The sequence below is a fragment of the Eretmochelys imbricata genome, chromosome 16 (assembly GCF_965152235.1).
Source record: "Eretmochelys imbricata isolate rEreImb1 chromosome 16, rEreImb1.hap1, whole genome shotgun sequence".
Taxonomy (NCBI): Eukaryota; Metazoa; Chordata; order Testudines; family Cheloniidae; genus Eretmochelys; species Eretmochelys imbricata.
In genome coordinates, this window is record NC_135587.1 from 19,216,475 (window position 1) to 19,231,896 (window position 15,422).

General features: G+C 48.3%; 1 protein-coding gene across 1 annotated transcript; it reads left to right on the forward strand.

Moving 5' to 3' along the window:
- The first annotated feature begins 6,322 nt into the window (after positions 1-6,322).
- BRD3OS (BRD3 opposite strand) lies at positions 6,323-11,319 on the forward strand. The gene is made up of 2 exons (XM_077836145.1): positions 6,323-6,375; positions 7,559-11,319. Exon 2 carries the CDS (start codon positions 8,487-8,489, stop codon positions 8,754-8,756), a length of 270 nt encoding a protein of 89 aa, XP_077692271.1. The 5' UTR covers positions 6,323-6,375; positions 7,559-8,486; the 3' UTR covers positions 8,757-11,319.
- The last annotated feature ends 4,103 nt before the right edge of the window (positions 11,320-15,422 follow it).

The window sequence follows — 15,422 nt, forward strand, 5'->3', positions numbered from 1 at the left end:
GCGGCAGTTTGAACAAATGCTTTCAAGGAGTTTTTTAAACCTGGCATGACTTCGAGCACAAAGCTATCCTCTAACTTAATCAGGCCTTTTTAGTGATCACTGTGAGAGCCTCCTATTGCAAGAAGACCCCACGAAGTCCGCTGGGGACCTGACTACAATACTTTACAGGGAAGCATTTAGATATTATGGTAGTGGCTCTGCAGGAACCCTAAAAGAGCTAGATGAGATGGAAGTGCTTGTGAACTGGCTAATATGAAGTGAAGTGAGCTGTAGCTCACGAAAGCTTATGCTGAAATAAATTGGTTAGTCTCTAAGGTGCCACAAGTCCTCCTTTTCTTTTTGGCTAATATGTATGTGTTAGCACTGCCATCTTCTGGATGGAACTGGAAGTGCACTGGTTTATCCTTTATGCTGCTAAAGCTAAGGGAGATTCTTTTGGCTCAAATGTTAGGGGCCAGCATTTTTGGAACAAAAGGATCTACGCTTGCTATCAGCTTGATGTTCTGAGTGACCATGACATGCAGCATGCAAACAGCTGTGAAGCTGCAGGTGCCCAATGAGTTGCTGCCGTAGATTTACTTAACTCCCTGACTCATTTCGTTTTTGTTGACCAGAATAATTGGCTTTTTTTATAACATATGGTTGTGAGTCACATATAACTTATGAGACTAGCTGCTGCACGCCAGTTATCACTATATCTCTGTCACCAGGGTGTCCCGTGCCTAGGCTGCGTGGGAGAGGGAAGCTATGGCAGGGTCTGGATGCCCCTTCTCTCAGCTTCCTGGTGGCTGGTTCCCCTAGTCCTGGATGCTGCTCTGCTAAGCAGTCACACATCGGCATACCCACTTGGTGCAGGCAAGAATTTTTACCCAGCTTCACTACTGCTGCAATGAGTCTGATCTTCCTGCACAAGCAACCTCCATCTCTGAGAATAGCTAATGTTAGCCTCTTGTCCCTCTCTCTTGCTCCTATCCCTGGAGAAGCCACACATGACTAGGTTCTTATAAATTCCAAGGCCTGAAGGAACCATTGTGCTCATCAAGTCTGACCTCCTGTAAACACAGGCCATAAAACGTCCCCAAATAATTCCTAGAGCAGATCTTTTAGAAACAAATCTCATCTTGGTTTAAAAATTGTTGGTGATGGACAATGCACCACAACCCTTGGTAAATTGTTCCAGTGGCCAATTACTAATGCTGCAACTGTCACTGGGATATATAGATGGCACTTCCCTTCCAACACCATCACCCTTTTTCATGGACAGAGTCATATTGATACCTACCTTTCATCCACAGCGCTCTGCCTTAAGATCAGAGAGTAAATGAACTGAAGCTGGACAGCACAGCATGATCTTAAGGGGTAGAGTAGACTGGGTTGCATAGTATTGTAATATTATAGTGTAACAAGTCGGGAGAACGGAGATGCAAAAATAATTTATAGGGAAAGAAAAATAGACGCTCTTTAGCAAATTGAAAGGTATATAAGTTTCCTTTGGAGAATGGGAGTCAGGCATTTGCTGGCATCAGAGTAGGGTTTTCCCGTGTAATACCTATTGCTGTTCTAAAACATTTACTTGGAAAGTGCACTTGTTGGCAGGCAACGGAGGAATTCAGAGAGGACTTTGCGGGAAGGGTCAAGTAGACAGACAGAGACAGCAGTTGACTTTTGGAGGCCTACAGCTTTCAATTATTTTCCTTTTGTTAGCTTGGCAACTTAATCACTTCAGTTACTGGGGTTTTTATTTTGCTGTGGGCTTGATGATGACGCCATCAACAGAGTTTTGGAGAAGCTCAAGATACCTTGACCATGCCAAAAAATAAATCTGGATCCACTAAAGATTCTGCATTTCGCTCTCGAACTCCCACAAGCTGGAGCGTGAGCCAGTCTGCTTTCTCTTCCATGCTAGTCGGAGGCACAGACCTGACTTCACAAGCAATGTCAGAATATTTGAATGGGAACATTTCTGCAGGATCATTCGTTCCTTTTCTTCTCCTTTCTTTCTCAGGTCAACACTTTTGGATGCAGGCAGGAAGTGTAGAGTAGTAATGTATCCATATTTGTTGGAAATAACGTGGTATTTTTTAAAATATGTAAATGAAAGCCACATGTGAAGGGGATGGTAGCTAGCAAAATGGGGTCTTGGTCCATGATTAGGGCCCCTAGATTCTACAGTAATAGAAATAAATAATAACAATAATCTATTTGTGTAATAATTTCATACATTAGATATTTAGCAAAAATGTTCAATGGCATTCTAGCCACAAGAGATATGAAGTGTGAGAGCTTAAATTTAGCATTATCAGCAGGGTAAAAATAGGTAACCTTAAGATAAATTTCCTCCTATGTGTGCCAAAAAACATTACAGCTAAGAAAAACCTAAGCATTTAAAAATATGGAAATGAACAATTAAGGGAAGGTAGATAACTATTTGGTTACACTCACAGTTCATACAGATTCTTAAATAAGTCTACATGAGTAAATTCCACACTGAATATTCCAAAAATAACCTTAACTCTGACCTCCTATCCTTACTCAGCTTCAGTCAATAACTAAACATCCTCTCACACCCAACTATGGTTCATTGTATACATTTCCAATATTGTCTATAAATGCCCATAAGCTACACCCATTACACGGGGCCCAGCCTCCAACCTTCTGTTCACCCACTCACCAAGTATGTAAAAGGCTGTTATAAAGAGAAGGGTGATAAATTGTTCTCCCTCACCACTGAGGACAGGACAAGAATGTAATGGGCTTAAACTGGGAGATTTAGGTTAGACATGAGGAAAAACTTCCTAACTGTAAGGGTAGTTAAGCACTGGAGCAAATTATTTGTGGAATCTCTGTCACTGGAAGTTTTTCTGAGCAGGTTAGACAAACACCTGTCAGGGACGGTCTAGATAATACTTAGTCCTGCCTCAGTTCAGGGGACTGGACCAAATGACCTATCCAGGTCCTTTCCAGTCCTACGTTTCTATGATTCTATGATTATTAGCCAGAGACACCAATATCTTATACAGCCAGAGAGATGTTTTCCCATCCCGACTGTGCACTGTGGTCGAGGGAAAACCACATCTTACACCATGGTCTTCATATTCAGCCTAAAACACCTTTTCTCCCATCCACTATGAAACAGGAAAGCACTACGAAACAGGAAACCACTACGAAAGGAAAGACAGTCTTGTTCTGAAAACACTTGACTGGATTCAGTTCCTGGTTCTGCTAGAGACTTCCTGTCTGACATCGGGCAAATCACTTAGTCTTTCAGAGTAGCAGCCGTGTTAGTCTGTATCCGCAAAAAGAAAAGGAGGACTTGTGGCACCTTAGAGACAAACAAATTTATTTGAGCATAAGCTTTCGTGAGCTACAGCTCACTTCATCGGATGCATGCAGTGGAAAATACAGTGGGGAGATTTTATATACACAGAGAACATGAAACAATGAGTGTTATCATATACACTGTAACGAGAGTGATCAGGTAAGGTGAGCTATTACCAGCAGGAGGGGAGGGAAAAAAAAAAACCAAAAAACCTTTTGTAGTGATAATCAAGGTGGGCCATTTCCAGCGGCTGACAAGAACGTGTGAGGAACAGTGGGTGGAGGGGGGAAATAAATATGGGGAAATAGTTTTACTTTGTGTAATGACACATCCACTCCCAGCCTTAACCCAATTCACCCCAGTCAACCTCTTTCTGTGCACTGGGAATCCCATTATACTTTCCTACTTATCCTCCTGTTATGACTCAGAGACTGCATCTCCTCCTTACAACTCTTGTGATTTTATCGCTGGTCTAACAGTATGCGGTATTTACCTTAAAGCCCCAGCTTCCGCAGTCATTTGATTGCCTGATAATCTCCACTTTCATTTTTAAATAGCAGTACATTTCCAGCTCTTGTGGTTGTGAAACAAAGCTTAAAAACATGAACCCTAAAGGCCTCACCGGCAAATAACAAGAACCCCATATTTATTATTTTAAAACCTCATGATTTTTATGACAATCTCACAATTTTTGAGGAGCTGACTCTTGATTTGCGAACACTTGGGGTTGGCCACGGTGTGTCAGGAGGTCAGACGAGATGATAACAGTGGTCCCTTCTGGACTCATAATCCATGAATCTTCAAGGCAGAGATCACATATGCACCATTCTCCAGTCAGTCTGACTGGCAGCCAACCTCCAAGTACCCTGCCAATCTAATCAGGCTAGTGCATAACGTATTTCCCGTAAGAGGAGAAAAAGGAGTCTGCAAGTCTGAGATGCATTGCATTTGTAGCAGCTATCCATTGGCACAGACTAAAATCACAGCTTTTATCATAGAATCATAGAATATCAGGGTTGGAAGGGACTTCAGGAGGTCATATAGTCCAACCCCCTGCTCAAAGCATTGGTTATTGGGAGTGAGGGATAGCTCAGTGGTTTGAGCATTGGCCTGCTAAACCCAGGGTTGTGAGCTCAATCCTTGAGGGAGCCATTTAGGGATCTGGGGCAAAAATTGGGGATTGGTCCTGCTTTGAGCAGGGGGTTGGACTAGATGACCTCCTGAGGTCCCTTCCAACCCTGATAGTCTATGATTACCTATGGATACCCAGGAATGTTATCGTTGCATTGGGTTGCATGCCATGAGTGCTGGGCTGTTTCAGCAATCAGGAATGTCCCGCTGTCTGGTGAGAGTGGCATTGGCACACTACAGATGTGTTGCAGCTTTACCAACTCTCACAATATTTTTCTTAAAGCCCCAACTCCTGGGGTCACGTGCATCTCAGCTTTCACTCTTCAAAACATAATAATAATCCAGCCCTCAAGATCGTAGAGAAACACTTGAAAATGGGACCCAAGTGAAAAGCAAATAAAACGCATCCCAAATTTATTCTTTTTAAGCCACATGAGGGTCACGAAGGGCCTTGCTGCAAAGCAGCCCTGGGTGCCAACCACCCAAGAGAACTCAAGCAGCACCGCGCGCCCTGCAAGACAACCAGGGTCCCCAAAACAGGGAGCGCAATGAACTGTGCAGTCCACAGGGGCAGGGCCGGGCACCGCACGGGGCACCGGGCACAGGGGGCAGGCACCGCACGGGGCACAGGGGCACAGGGGGCAGGCACCGCACGGGGCACAGGGGGCAGGCACCGCACAGGGCACAGGGGCCGGGCACCGCAGGGGGCACAGGGCACAGGGGGAAGGCACCGCACGGGGGGCAGGGACCGGGCACCGCACGGGGCACAGGGGCCGGGCACCGCACGGGGCACGGGGGGCAGGCACCGCACGGGGCAGGGCCGGGCACCGCACGGGGCACAGGGGGCGGGCACCGCACGGGGCAGGGCCGGGCACCGCACGGGGCAGGGCCGGGCACCGCACGGGGCACAGGGGCCGGGCACCGCACGGGGCACAGGGGCCGGGCTCCGCACGGGACACAGGGCACAGGGGGAAGGCACCGCACGGGGGGCAGGGGCCGGGCACCGCATGGGGCACGGGGGGCAGGCACCGCACGGGGCACGGGGCACAGGGGGCAGGCACCGCACGGGGGGCAGGGGCCGGGCACCGCACGGGGCAGGGCCGGGCACCGCACGGGGGGCACAGGGGGAAGGCACCGCACGGGGCAGGGCCGGGCACCGCACGGGGCACAGGGGCCGGGCACCGCACGGGGCACAGGGGCCGGGCTCCGCATGGGACACAGGGCACAGGGGGAAGGCACCGCACGGGGGGCAGGGGCCGGGCACCGCACGGGGCACGGGGGGCAGGCACCGCACGGGGCACGGGGCACAGGGGGCAGGCACCGCACGGGGGGCAGGGGCCGGGCACCGCACGGGGGGCAGGGGCCGGGCACCGCACGGGGGGCAGGGGCCGGGCACCGCACGGGGGGCACAGGGGGAAGGCACCGCACGGGGCAGGGCCGGGCACCGCACGGGGCACAGGGGGCAGGCACCGCACGGGGCACGGGGGGCAGGCACCGCACGGGGCAGGACCGGGCACCGCACGGGGCACAGGGCACAGGGGGCAGGCACCGCACGGGGGGCAGGGCCGGGCACCGCACGGGGCACAGGGCACAGGGGGCAGGCACCGCACGGGGCACGGGGGGCCGGGCACCGCACGGGGCAGGGCCGGGCACCGCACGGGGGGCACAGGGGGCAGGCACCGCACGGGGGGCAGGGGCCGGGCACCGCACGGGGCACAGGGCACAGGGGGCAGGCACCGCACGGGGCACAGGGGCCGGGCACCGCACGGGGGGCAGGGCCGGGCACCGCACGGGCACACAGCGGAGGGGATGGATTGCTCGGCGCTCGTGCGCCTCCCCTGCCCATCGATGCTCTCGGAACTCGCAGCCGCAGCGGTTTCGTGGCGACGGGGAAGCCGAGGCCGGCGCGCCGCGGAGCGCGGCAGGTAGCGGGGGCGGGGACCGGGTCACCGACAGGACTGGGGGTATCGATCACCCCCCAGCGGTGACTGGGGGGAGGGGGGGTATCGATCACCCCCCAGCGGTGACTAGGGGGGAGGGGGGGTATCGATCACCCCCCCCAGCGGTGACTGGGGGGAGGGGGGGTATCGATCACCCCCCCCCCAGCGGTGACTAGGGGGGAGGGGGGGGTATCGATCACCCCCCAGCGGTGACTAGGGGGGAGGGGGGGTATCGATCACCCCCCCCCCAGCGGTGACTAGGGGGGAGGGGGGTATCGATCACCCCCCCCAGCGGTGACTAGGGGGGAGGGGGGTATCGATCACCCCCCCCAGCGGTGACTAGGGGGGAGGGGGGTATCGATCACCCCCCCCAGCGGTGACTAGGGGGGAGGGGGGGTATCGATCACCCCCCAGCGGTGACTAGGGGGGAGGGGGGGTATCGATCACCCCCCAGCGGTGACTAGGGGGAGGGGGGTATCGATCACCCCCCAGCGGTGACTAGGGGGGAGGGGGGGTATCGATCACCCCCCCCCAGCGGTGACTAGGGGGGAGGGGGGGTATCGATCACCCCCCAGCGGTGACTAGGGGGGAGGGGGGGATCGATCACCCCCCAGCGGTGACTAGGGGGAGGGGGGGATCGATCACCCCCCAGCGGTGACTAGGGGGAGGGGGGGTATCGATCACCCCCCCCAGCGGTGACTAGGGGGGAGGGGGGGTATCGATCACCCCCCAGCGGTGACTGGGGGGAGGGGGGTATCGATCACCCCCCAGCGGTGACTAGGGGGAGGGGGGGATCGATCACCCCCCAGCGGTGACTGGGGGGAGGGGGAGTATCGATCACCCCCCCCCAGTGGTGACTAGGGGGGAGGGGGGGATCGATCACCCCCCAGCGGTGACTAGGGGGGGATTGGAGATATAGCTCATCACCCAGCAATAACTAGTGGGGGTCAAAAGCAAAGATCAGCACAAAAGGGGCTAAGGGAGGTTGGGGAGAGGAACAGCGCACTCCTAAAATATTAACAAGGGGACCAAAGTGAAGAAGACTAATCCATCCCCCAAGCAGATTGAAAAGTACCTGCTAGGACCCAGAGCTCTGAAACAGGCGGCTAGGATGTTCTTTGCTCTGGTTTGGGGGATGTGAGCAGCCCTGTTCTTCATGTCACTCTAGGTTGAAGCTGCAACACAGATCGAACAAGATGAAGGGTGAACGGCAGTGGGAAGGCAGTCTGCAGTGAGAAGGAAAGGCCCATGAATCAGCTTGCGAAGACCTTTCCCACCCACCCACATGCAACAATATATTGACACGGCACATCCTACCAGCCATGTCTATTTCACTGGGATTTTCCCAGCCCTATCACAGGCCAAACTGTAACATATGCTGCTTTTCCATTGCAGAATCCTGATTATTACTAGAGAACACATCTTTGGGAATTGGAAAAACAGAGATAACTTAATCAATACGCTTCAAATATGCTGCACTGACCAGATCTATTGCCTGGTACTTTTTAATGAAATGACTCATGCACTCTCCTGTCAATAAATCCATTTTAAAGGGTAAAGAAACCAGGCACAATCAGTGAAACGGGCACAAGTCTGGACCACATTGAACTCCTAGATCTCTGTTGTTTCACCGTTTAATTAAAATCTCTCTCAGGAATCTGGATTTTCCTGAGACAGCTATTATCCCTTAGGCCTCCATTTCAGGTTGTTGAGGCTTTCTCTCCATGGACTCCCAGTACCAAATGGGCTGTGTGCACAATGAGCCTTTGCAAAATGACAGGGCATCATCAATATACAATCGGTCCTTCAGAAGTCCTGGTTTATCACACTGAGCGTAAGCACAAGTCCTGTATGGTGCTGTAACATACAGACGAGTCTGTGTCAAAAGTGTTGCACAGAATGTTATGTGTGCTGGCCTACATGTCATAAACCCCAATAGTGTCACAGCTAAAGGAGATTGCCTTTGATCTCAAAGCAGTAGGAGAGTATTGTACCCTTGCTTATACCTATGAAGGGCCGATTAAGCTAAGGAATCCACTACAGCGCTTGAGAGCTGGTATGAAACACGTTTAGCCTCCAGTGTCATTCCAGAGTGAATGACAGGCAGAGTAATGAATGGACGGGTGTCACTAGCTGAAAAAGCCTTATCTGAGAGCTATGCCAGGCTTCGTTACAGGGACACCTCGTTGCTCATCTGGCAGCAGCAGCAGCAGAAGTTGGAGTCTGTCCCACCTGGTACATACTTGAGTAGAAGCCGGAGTATGTGGTACTCGCAGTATGGTAATGAGGCCATTCTGGTACGGGACAAAAACAAACTGGATGTCTCCAGAGACACTGGGCAATCAAAGTTTTGCATTATTATGTAATTTTAAAGGCTTAGTGTCAGAGATCTATACATGGCAAATAAATACATGAAAGAACCTGTGCTAGGCCTCAGGCAAGTTCTAAACAGCATTTTCATTCAAAAGCCACCATTAATATTAATGGCAGGTCTGGTCACATTGTTTCCCATCACTGCTGACTATCAGATAATTGGGATCAACCTACCAAGGTTCAGTGTGGTACGGAGAGATGAAGACTGAGGACACCTTACTAGAGGAGAAAACCAAAATATTAAATCAAGGGATCAGGCTAAAAAAGAAAAAGACATATTGCCTTCCTTGTACGTCTGTCTGCTTTATGCCTGATCTGCCCTCTGATTGGGTACCAATGTAACTGTTTCAGTTATGGGTTTGATTTTGTTACTGAAATCGTTATATCAATATAGTCCCTAGTGTGAACACACACATTGGTATAAACCTGTCTTACACCTGTATAGCTTATTCCCCTTCCCATATAAGAATAGCTATTCTGGCATAAGCAAGTTGATACCAATATAACAGCATCAGAAGCCAGGGGCGGTTGTACCAGTTTAACTATACCACTATCATTCAAGCAGTACAACTTTTGCATGTGGACTAGCCCTTAGAAGATTATTAAAACTGAAAGGATGTTTGAAGTTTAGATTTATTTTCACCGTTTATGCCACTGATTTACGTTATGTATTTCATTGAGACTGAATGATGAAAATAGCCTAGTCAGTTTCACTTGCCAGTCATTATTATACACTTTCAAAATTCTGCAACGGCGGCCTTGCAAATGCATCTAGGGAATGTTAGAGTTCAAACTGTTTTCATTTGAAATCATGCTTCAGAATGTTGCTAGTGAGATTGTTCTGCAAAAATACACAGAACCTTCATTTTGGACTTTTCCTATCTCCTTTTCATATTTTCCCTATAAATGGTCTCTTACAATCTCAATTAATGATCTGGCAGTTGAGTTGAATAATTTACAGTATTAAGCAAAATAGGGAAAGGAGGTGCTGAATGAAGTTACATTTGGGCCTTAGAAAGGTCTGGGCAAGAGAGGTGTATAAAGGCTTTGTCCACTGCAAAGCAGCAGTTGCTTCTCTCTGATATTACAGTTCAGTATCATGGAGGTAACAGTTTGAAGGCATCATTCTGTGAAGTCAGTAGGACAACTCATATGAATAATACTCTGCTTAAGTAACAATTCCATATGATAGTTCAAAAGCATATCACCGACTGAATCATCAGATAGGCAAGGATAGATTTAGGAGAGTAATAATGAAGAAAGCTTCTGTTAACAAACACGCACATTTCTTGGTAAGGGTTGAAAGGAAAGAAATGTCTTAAAACAGGAGTGCTAGAGCCATATGTCAGCTGCGAAAGGGATTTTCTTGTTCAAGCTTTCTGTATAGTTAAACCTTAATGCATGTAACAGTTATGCATTTAGCCTCGTTAACTTGTTGAACTCTATTTATGCAGTTCCTATTTCAAACAAAAATTAATGGGAGTGTCCATTATAAATAAGCTAGGAAGGATTTTTTTATTTATGTTTTGACAAACAGCGTCTCGTATTTAATTGTAGCTGATCTCAATATTTTAAAAATCGTGTCCAGAAATTATTTTTTTCAGTTGTTAAAGACTAAAGGGTTGAAAAAAAAATCAGACTTCTACATCTGGAAATGAGCACTGGTGTCTGGCTCCCAGTTCTATCTGCCATCGCTACCCCATTGTGTATATTAGGGCTTGATCTAGCAGGGCAGCATCAAGCCCTTAGGAGTCATGGGATTTACATGTCTCATCCAGCACATGCTTAAACTCAAGAATGTGCACAGTCCCGTTGACTTCAGTGGCACTCATCACGTGCCTCCAGTTAAATGCCTTAAGTATTTTGCTGGATCAGAACCCTAGACCCCAATTCAGCCAGGTACTTATTTGAGGCTCTGGCCCTGATCCAGCAAAGCACTCAGGCACCTGCTTAACTGACTTCAGTTGGGCTACCTAGCTGCCAAAAGTTGAGCATGTTGCAGAATTGGGCCCATTTTCCAGTACGCCTGGGTATTCATTATGCTTATTCCAAGAAGTTTTATTTTTAAAACTTTTTAAGCACTTTAATGTTTCTTTATAGAGAAATTCTGTATCCATCCCACCAAGCTAACAGTAACACATCCATTCTACTGTGGATGAACTTAGGTTTTCTGCACTCAGCACTTACTGTTAGCAAGTGCATTCACTACAGATCAGAGTTACCCCTGATTTATTTAGCTGTTACTATTTATGCATGTATCCATGATTACTATAAAATACTGTATGTTCAGAAAGTTTAACTTGGGCCCTGATCCTGCAGACACTTATGCAAAGGCTTTATTATACACGCATGACCTTGGTCTCCTCAGGATTATTCAGGTGGGTTAAGTTAAGCATGTCTACAGGAGCGGGCCTTACACGGCACGAAGGGGATGTTGTATTGCTTGCTTTTCTGCCCATCCCTCTAAATGTGATTGTCTGTTTTCCCATCATTTATGCAGTGTTGATGTACGTATTGTAAATGCATTTATTGTCTCTTGATGTCAATGAAAATGGTCTGAATGTGTCATCTGTACCAACTGTTTTTTCTTTTCCACGTTCACTGCCTTAGCACGCCTGATTATTATCTGTATTACAGCTCAAAATGCTGACCCAGGCAAGGTATGGGGCAGGTAGATATTTATGCAGATACACCCAATTTGGGATTGTATTAATTAGCGGTGGTCTGATTGCCCCCTATTCCTTAACATAAGGGTGAGTTTCACAGAACAGAAATCTGCAGCCGCGTTTACCTGTGGTTAGCTCGCTGTGGGTGAGGCTGGAGTCTGCAGGACAGTGCTGTTGGCACAGCTGCTCAGTCTTCGTTCTTGATTCAACAGCCCAGAGGTTTTGTGAACTCTTCCCGGGGAGCTTGAGATGGGATTTGACGAGTACCCCTGCTATAGCTGCTCCTCGTGTGCATGAAGGGCTACGGAGAAGGTGTCAAAGCGAGTCCACTGAGCTGACTGGGAGCCATATGTTATCCGTCCCTTCATAGATTCCAAGCCAGAAGGGACCACTGTGATCTTCTGGTCTGACCTCCTGTATAACACAGGCCAGAGAACTTCCCGGAATAATTCCTAGAGCAGATCATTCAGAAAAAACATCCAATCTTGCGTTATGTCCAGTAAAGACCCACAGAGGCCCGCTTACCTTCTAGCTAAACCCCCAGGCAGTCTAACAAGTGCAGCTAGTCCTCAGTGGAGCCCCCTGATTGGCTGAGGGGATCAGCACTCTTGCTCTTAAGACCAGCAGCAGTAGCAGGGTGCTGGCTGCTCAAAGCGTTTGCTACAATGGCGCCTGCTTGTTCCCAGCCCCGCTGCTGTCTTGGAACCAGCCGTGTCTCACTACAGGCAACCCAGCTCTGACCTTCAGCTCCGATTCCTGACTCCGGCTCTGACATCTGGCCTCCTACTCCCAGGCTGACCCTGGGCTCCAGCTCCTACGACTAGGCACAACTGCCCACGTCCCGGTCCCTCACAATTTAAAAATAGCCAGTAATGGGGAATCCACTATGACCTTGGTAAATTATTCTGACACCTACTTACCCTCTCTGTTAAAAAATTTTTTACAGTCTGAATTTCTCTAGCTTTAACTTCTAGCTATTGAATCGTGTTCTATCTTTCTCTGCTAGATTGAAGAGCCCATTATCAAATATTTGTTCCCCATGTAGGTACTTATAGACTGATCAAGTTCCCTTTAATCTTCTCTTTTTTAAGCTAAATAGCTTGAGCTCCATGCATCTATCACTGATAAAGCATGTTTTCTGATCCTTTAATCATTCTCATGGCTCTTCTCTGAACCCGCTCCAATTTATCAATAGCCTTCTTGAATTGTGGACACCAGATCTGGACACAGTATCCAGCAGCAGTCACAGCAGAGCCAAATACAGAGGTAAAATAACATCTCTATTCCTACTTGAGATTTCTGCTTGGCCAGCTTGAGGTGCAGTGGCAAAGAGGTCAAGGTGCGTTATGACAATCCAGCAGGTCATGTGTTCAAGACTAGCTCAGTTTCACACTGAAAAGCTGCCTCCAGTTTACTCAGCTGCAGAATAGGTACCGGGATCCATAGGGTTGGGGAAGTCAAAAGTGGTTGGATGGAAAATGACACACCGTAAACCACATCAGCCTGATGAGCCATCTGTGGCTCGGGGCAGACTTTGCCTTCTCTGGGACACCACATCCTGTGGAAGTAGCTCTCCTGCACCAGAAGAGAGAGAGTTTTATTATTAACAATAATAAAACAACTACTGAATAAAATCATAGGAAGAGAATAAATGTCACATAATTTTTAATGTTGTCATTTAGGGATGGCTCGCGGCTCTGGGTGTCCCAAAGCATCTGACTGACAGAAGTTGAGAATGGACGACAGGGGATGGATCCTGAAAAATTGCCCTGTTCTGTTCATTCTCTCTGAAGCATCTGGTCCCAGCCACTTTCAGTAGACAGCATGCTGGGCTAGATGGACCATTGGTCTGACCCAGTACAGCTATTCTTATTATTTTTGAAGGGGATGGGGACACAGGAGCAAACCCTTTTGGGGCTCAGCTACCCATCCGTGGGGTATATAGTGCCTGAAAATAAGACCTAAAATAGCCAGCACATGGCAGAAAAATGTGTACATAGCCAAATCTGACTGAGTCGCCTCTCACAGGCAAACCACAATCTTAGCCACTTGAAAGTAGCTCCAAGGTTTCCAATACCAATTTGTCCAGCTTTTAATTAACCCCCTGACTACGCCCAGTGGTGTTCATTGTGCCTCTTACAGGTTATTATTATTAAAACTTACCTCTCTTGTGCCTTTTGCTGGCTCACAAGACAGACTGGGCCAACTGTCCTTGGTTTTGGCCAGTTCAAAGTAATTAACTGGTGCTTAACCAGCTGTTAAACCAGGGTGAAATTCCTCAGCTTCCCTCTTTTAATATAGCACTTCCCATGTCAGGATAACAGACCTGATTCTTATTTGACCTCAGGTCCTTCACCCCCCTCTGACTCACTGAAGATGGGTGCCAGTGCCCAGTACGTTGTCAGAATGGCTTAACCTTGTCTATGCCTTATGCTCTGTAGTTGTTATGGCGATGTAGTTTAGCCAAGATCCCTCAGGTGGGGAGCATAACATTAACCTCACCCACCTACCCCACCGTAAAAACTGTCTGCGCCTTGTTTCCACTAGGATTTTACAGCAAGATAGCTAATAAGTGTTAGCGACCTTGCTCTTAAAAACCCACCTTTTTTGGCAGTGAGGACTCAGCCCGAGTGTACCAGATTTAGTCATGAAGAGCCAGCTAGTGGATACAGATGGGCAGATGGAAAGGGGAGAGTACTGTTCTACCACTTGCAAACGGGTGCAGGTGACAGCTGGAATCCAAGCGCTCATGCACCTGGGATGAAGCCCTGACCCTATTGAAATCAATGGGAGTTTTGCTATTGACTTCATTGTGGCCAGGACTTCTCTCCTGGAGCACAAAGGGCAGTCATGCAAATATTAGGCAAACCAAGTATTTTCTTCCCTTTTTTCCCCTGGAGCTCTCTTTGGAAGCGCTGGAGAAACATATCGGGAGGTTTCCAAGTCCTACATCAAAGGGTTGGGTCTCGAAGGTGAGGAATGTTTAACCAAGAGAGTCGTCCGTTAGACATTTGAGTAAAGAGCTGTCGACAAAAAGCAAAGTTTTAAAAAGAATCTGAATAAAAATCAGTTCCCTTCTCAGTAAATCAGTTTCCATCTCCTTGGTGACCATGATGTCGTATCCCCCTAGTTCTCCGGTCATCCATGGAGTCTTCCAGAAAAACAGGGCAGACAAGACCTGAATTTCTGATGTAAAAAAACAAAACAAAACAACAACAAACCATTTAAACCAAACCAATCTACCACATCCAAGGCTTTCTTTATGTATCATTTAAAAGGGGACAAACCAATGCCCCTCCCCCCAGATCCTTTTCAGAACCATGCTGTACCTTACCTATGCCCCCAATCCTGCAAATAGAGCCACACTCCATGCATTGATTTGAGTGGTAAGGGTCCATCCACATGGATCCAGTTGCAGGATTAGGGCCTAAAGCGGGATGGTTGCTGAAAAATAAATCCTGAACCATTAGTTGGAGAAACCATGGAAGCAATAGCCTAGATCACTCCAGCACTATGGCCCTGAGTCAGCAAAGCACTTGAGGCCTGGTCTACATAGTTTTTGTACCAGTGTGATTCTTTTTTTAACCAATATAGTTATACAGTACAATCCCTAGAGTGAACACAGTTAACCTGGGGTACAGGTGCCTTATACTGGTATAACTTATTCTCTTGCTTGTACAGGAAAAGCTGTAAGAGTATAAGCACATTTATATCTGTCTCACTATGTCCACACTAGGGGGATTATACCACTTTGACCATACTGAAATATTTAAAGCCTTGAACACATCCCTATTCATCAAAGCGCCAGCTACACTTGGATTTATGCATGAACTTGAAATTAAGCAGAGACATAAGTACTTGGCTGAATAGAAATGAAGTTAAGTTCAGTAAAAGCTGTTTTATCCAGCACGTTGAGGGAATGGGGGCTGCCGGTAAGTGAAAAATGCCGGTTAACTAAGAGGGAGGGAGTTTGGGTGTGTGGGGGGGTGCGGG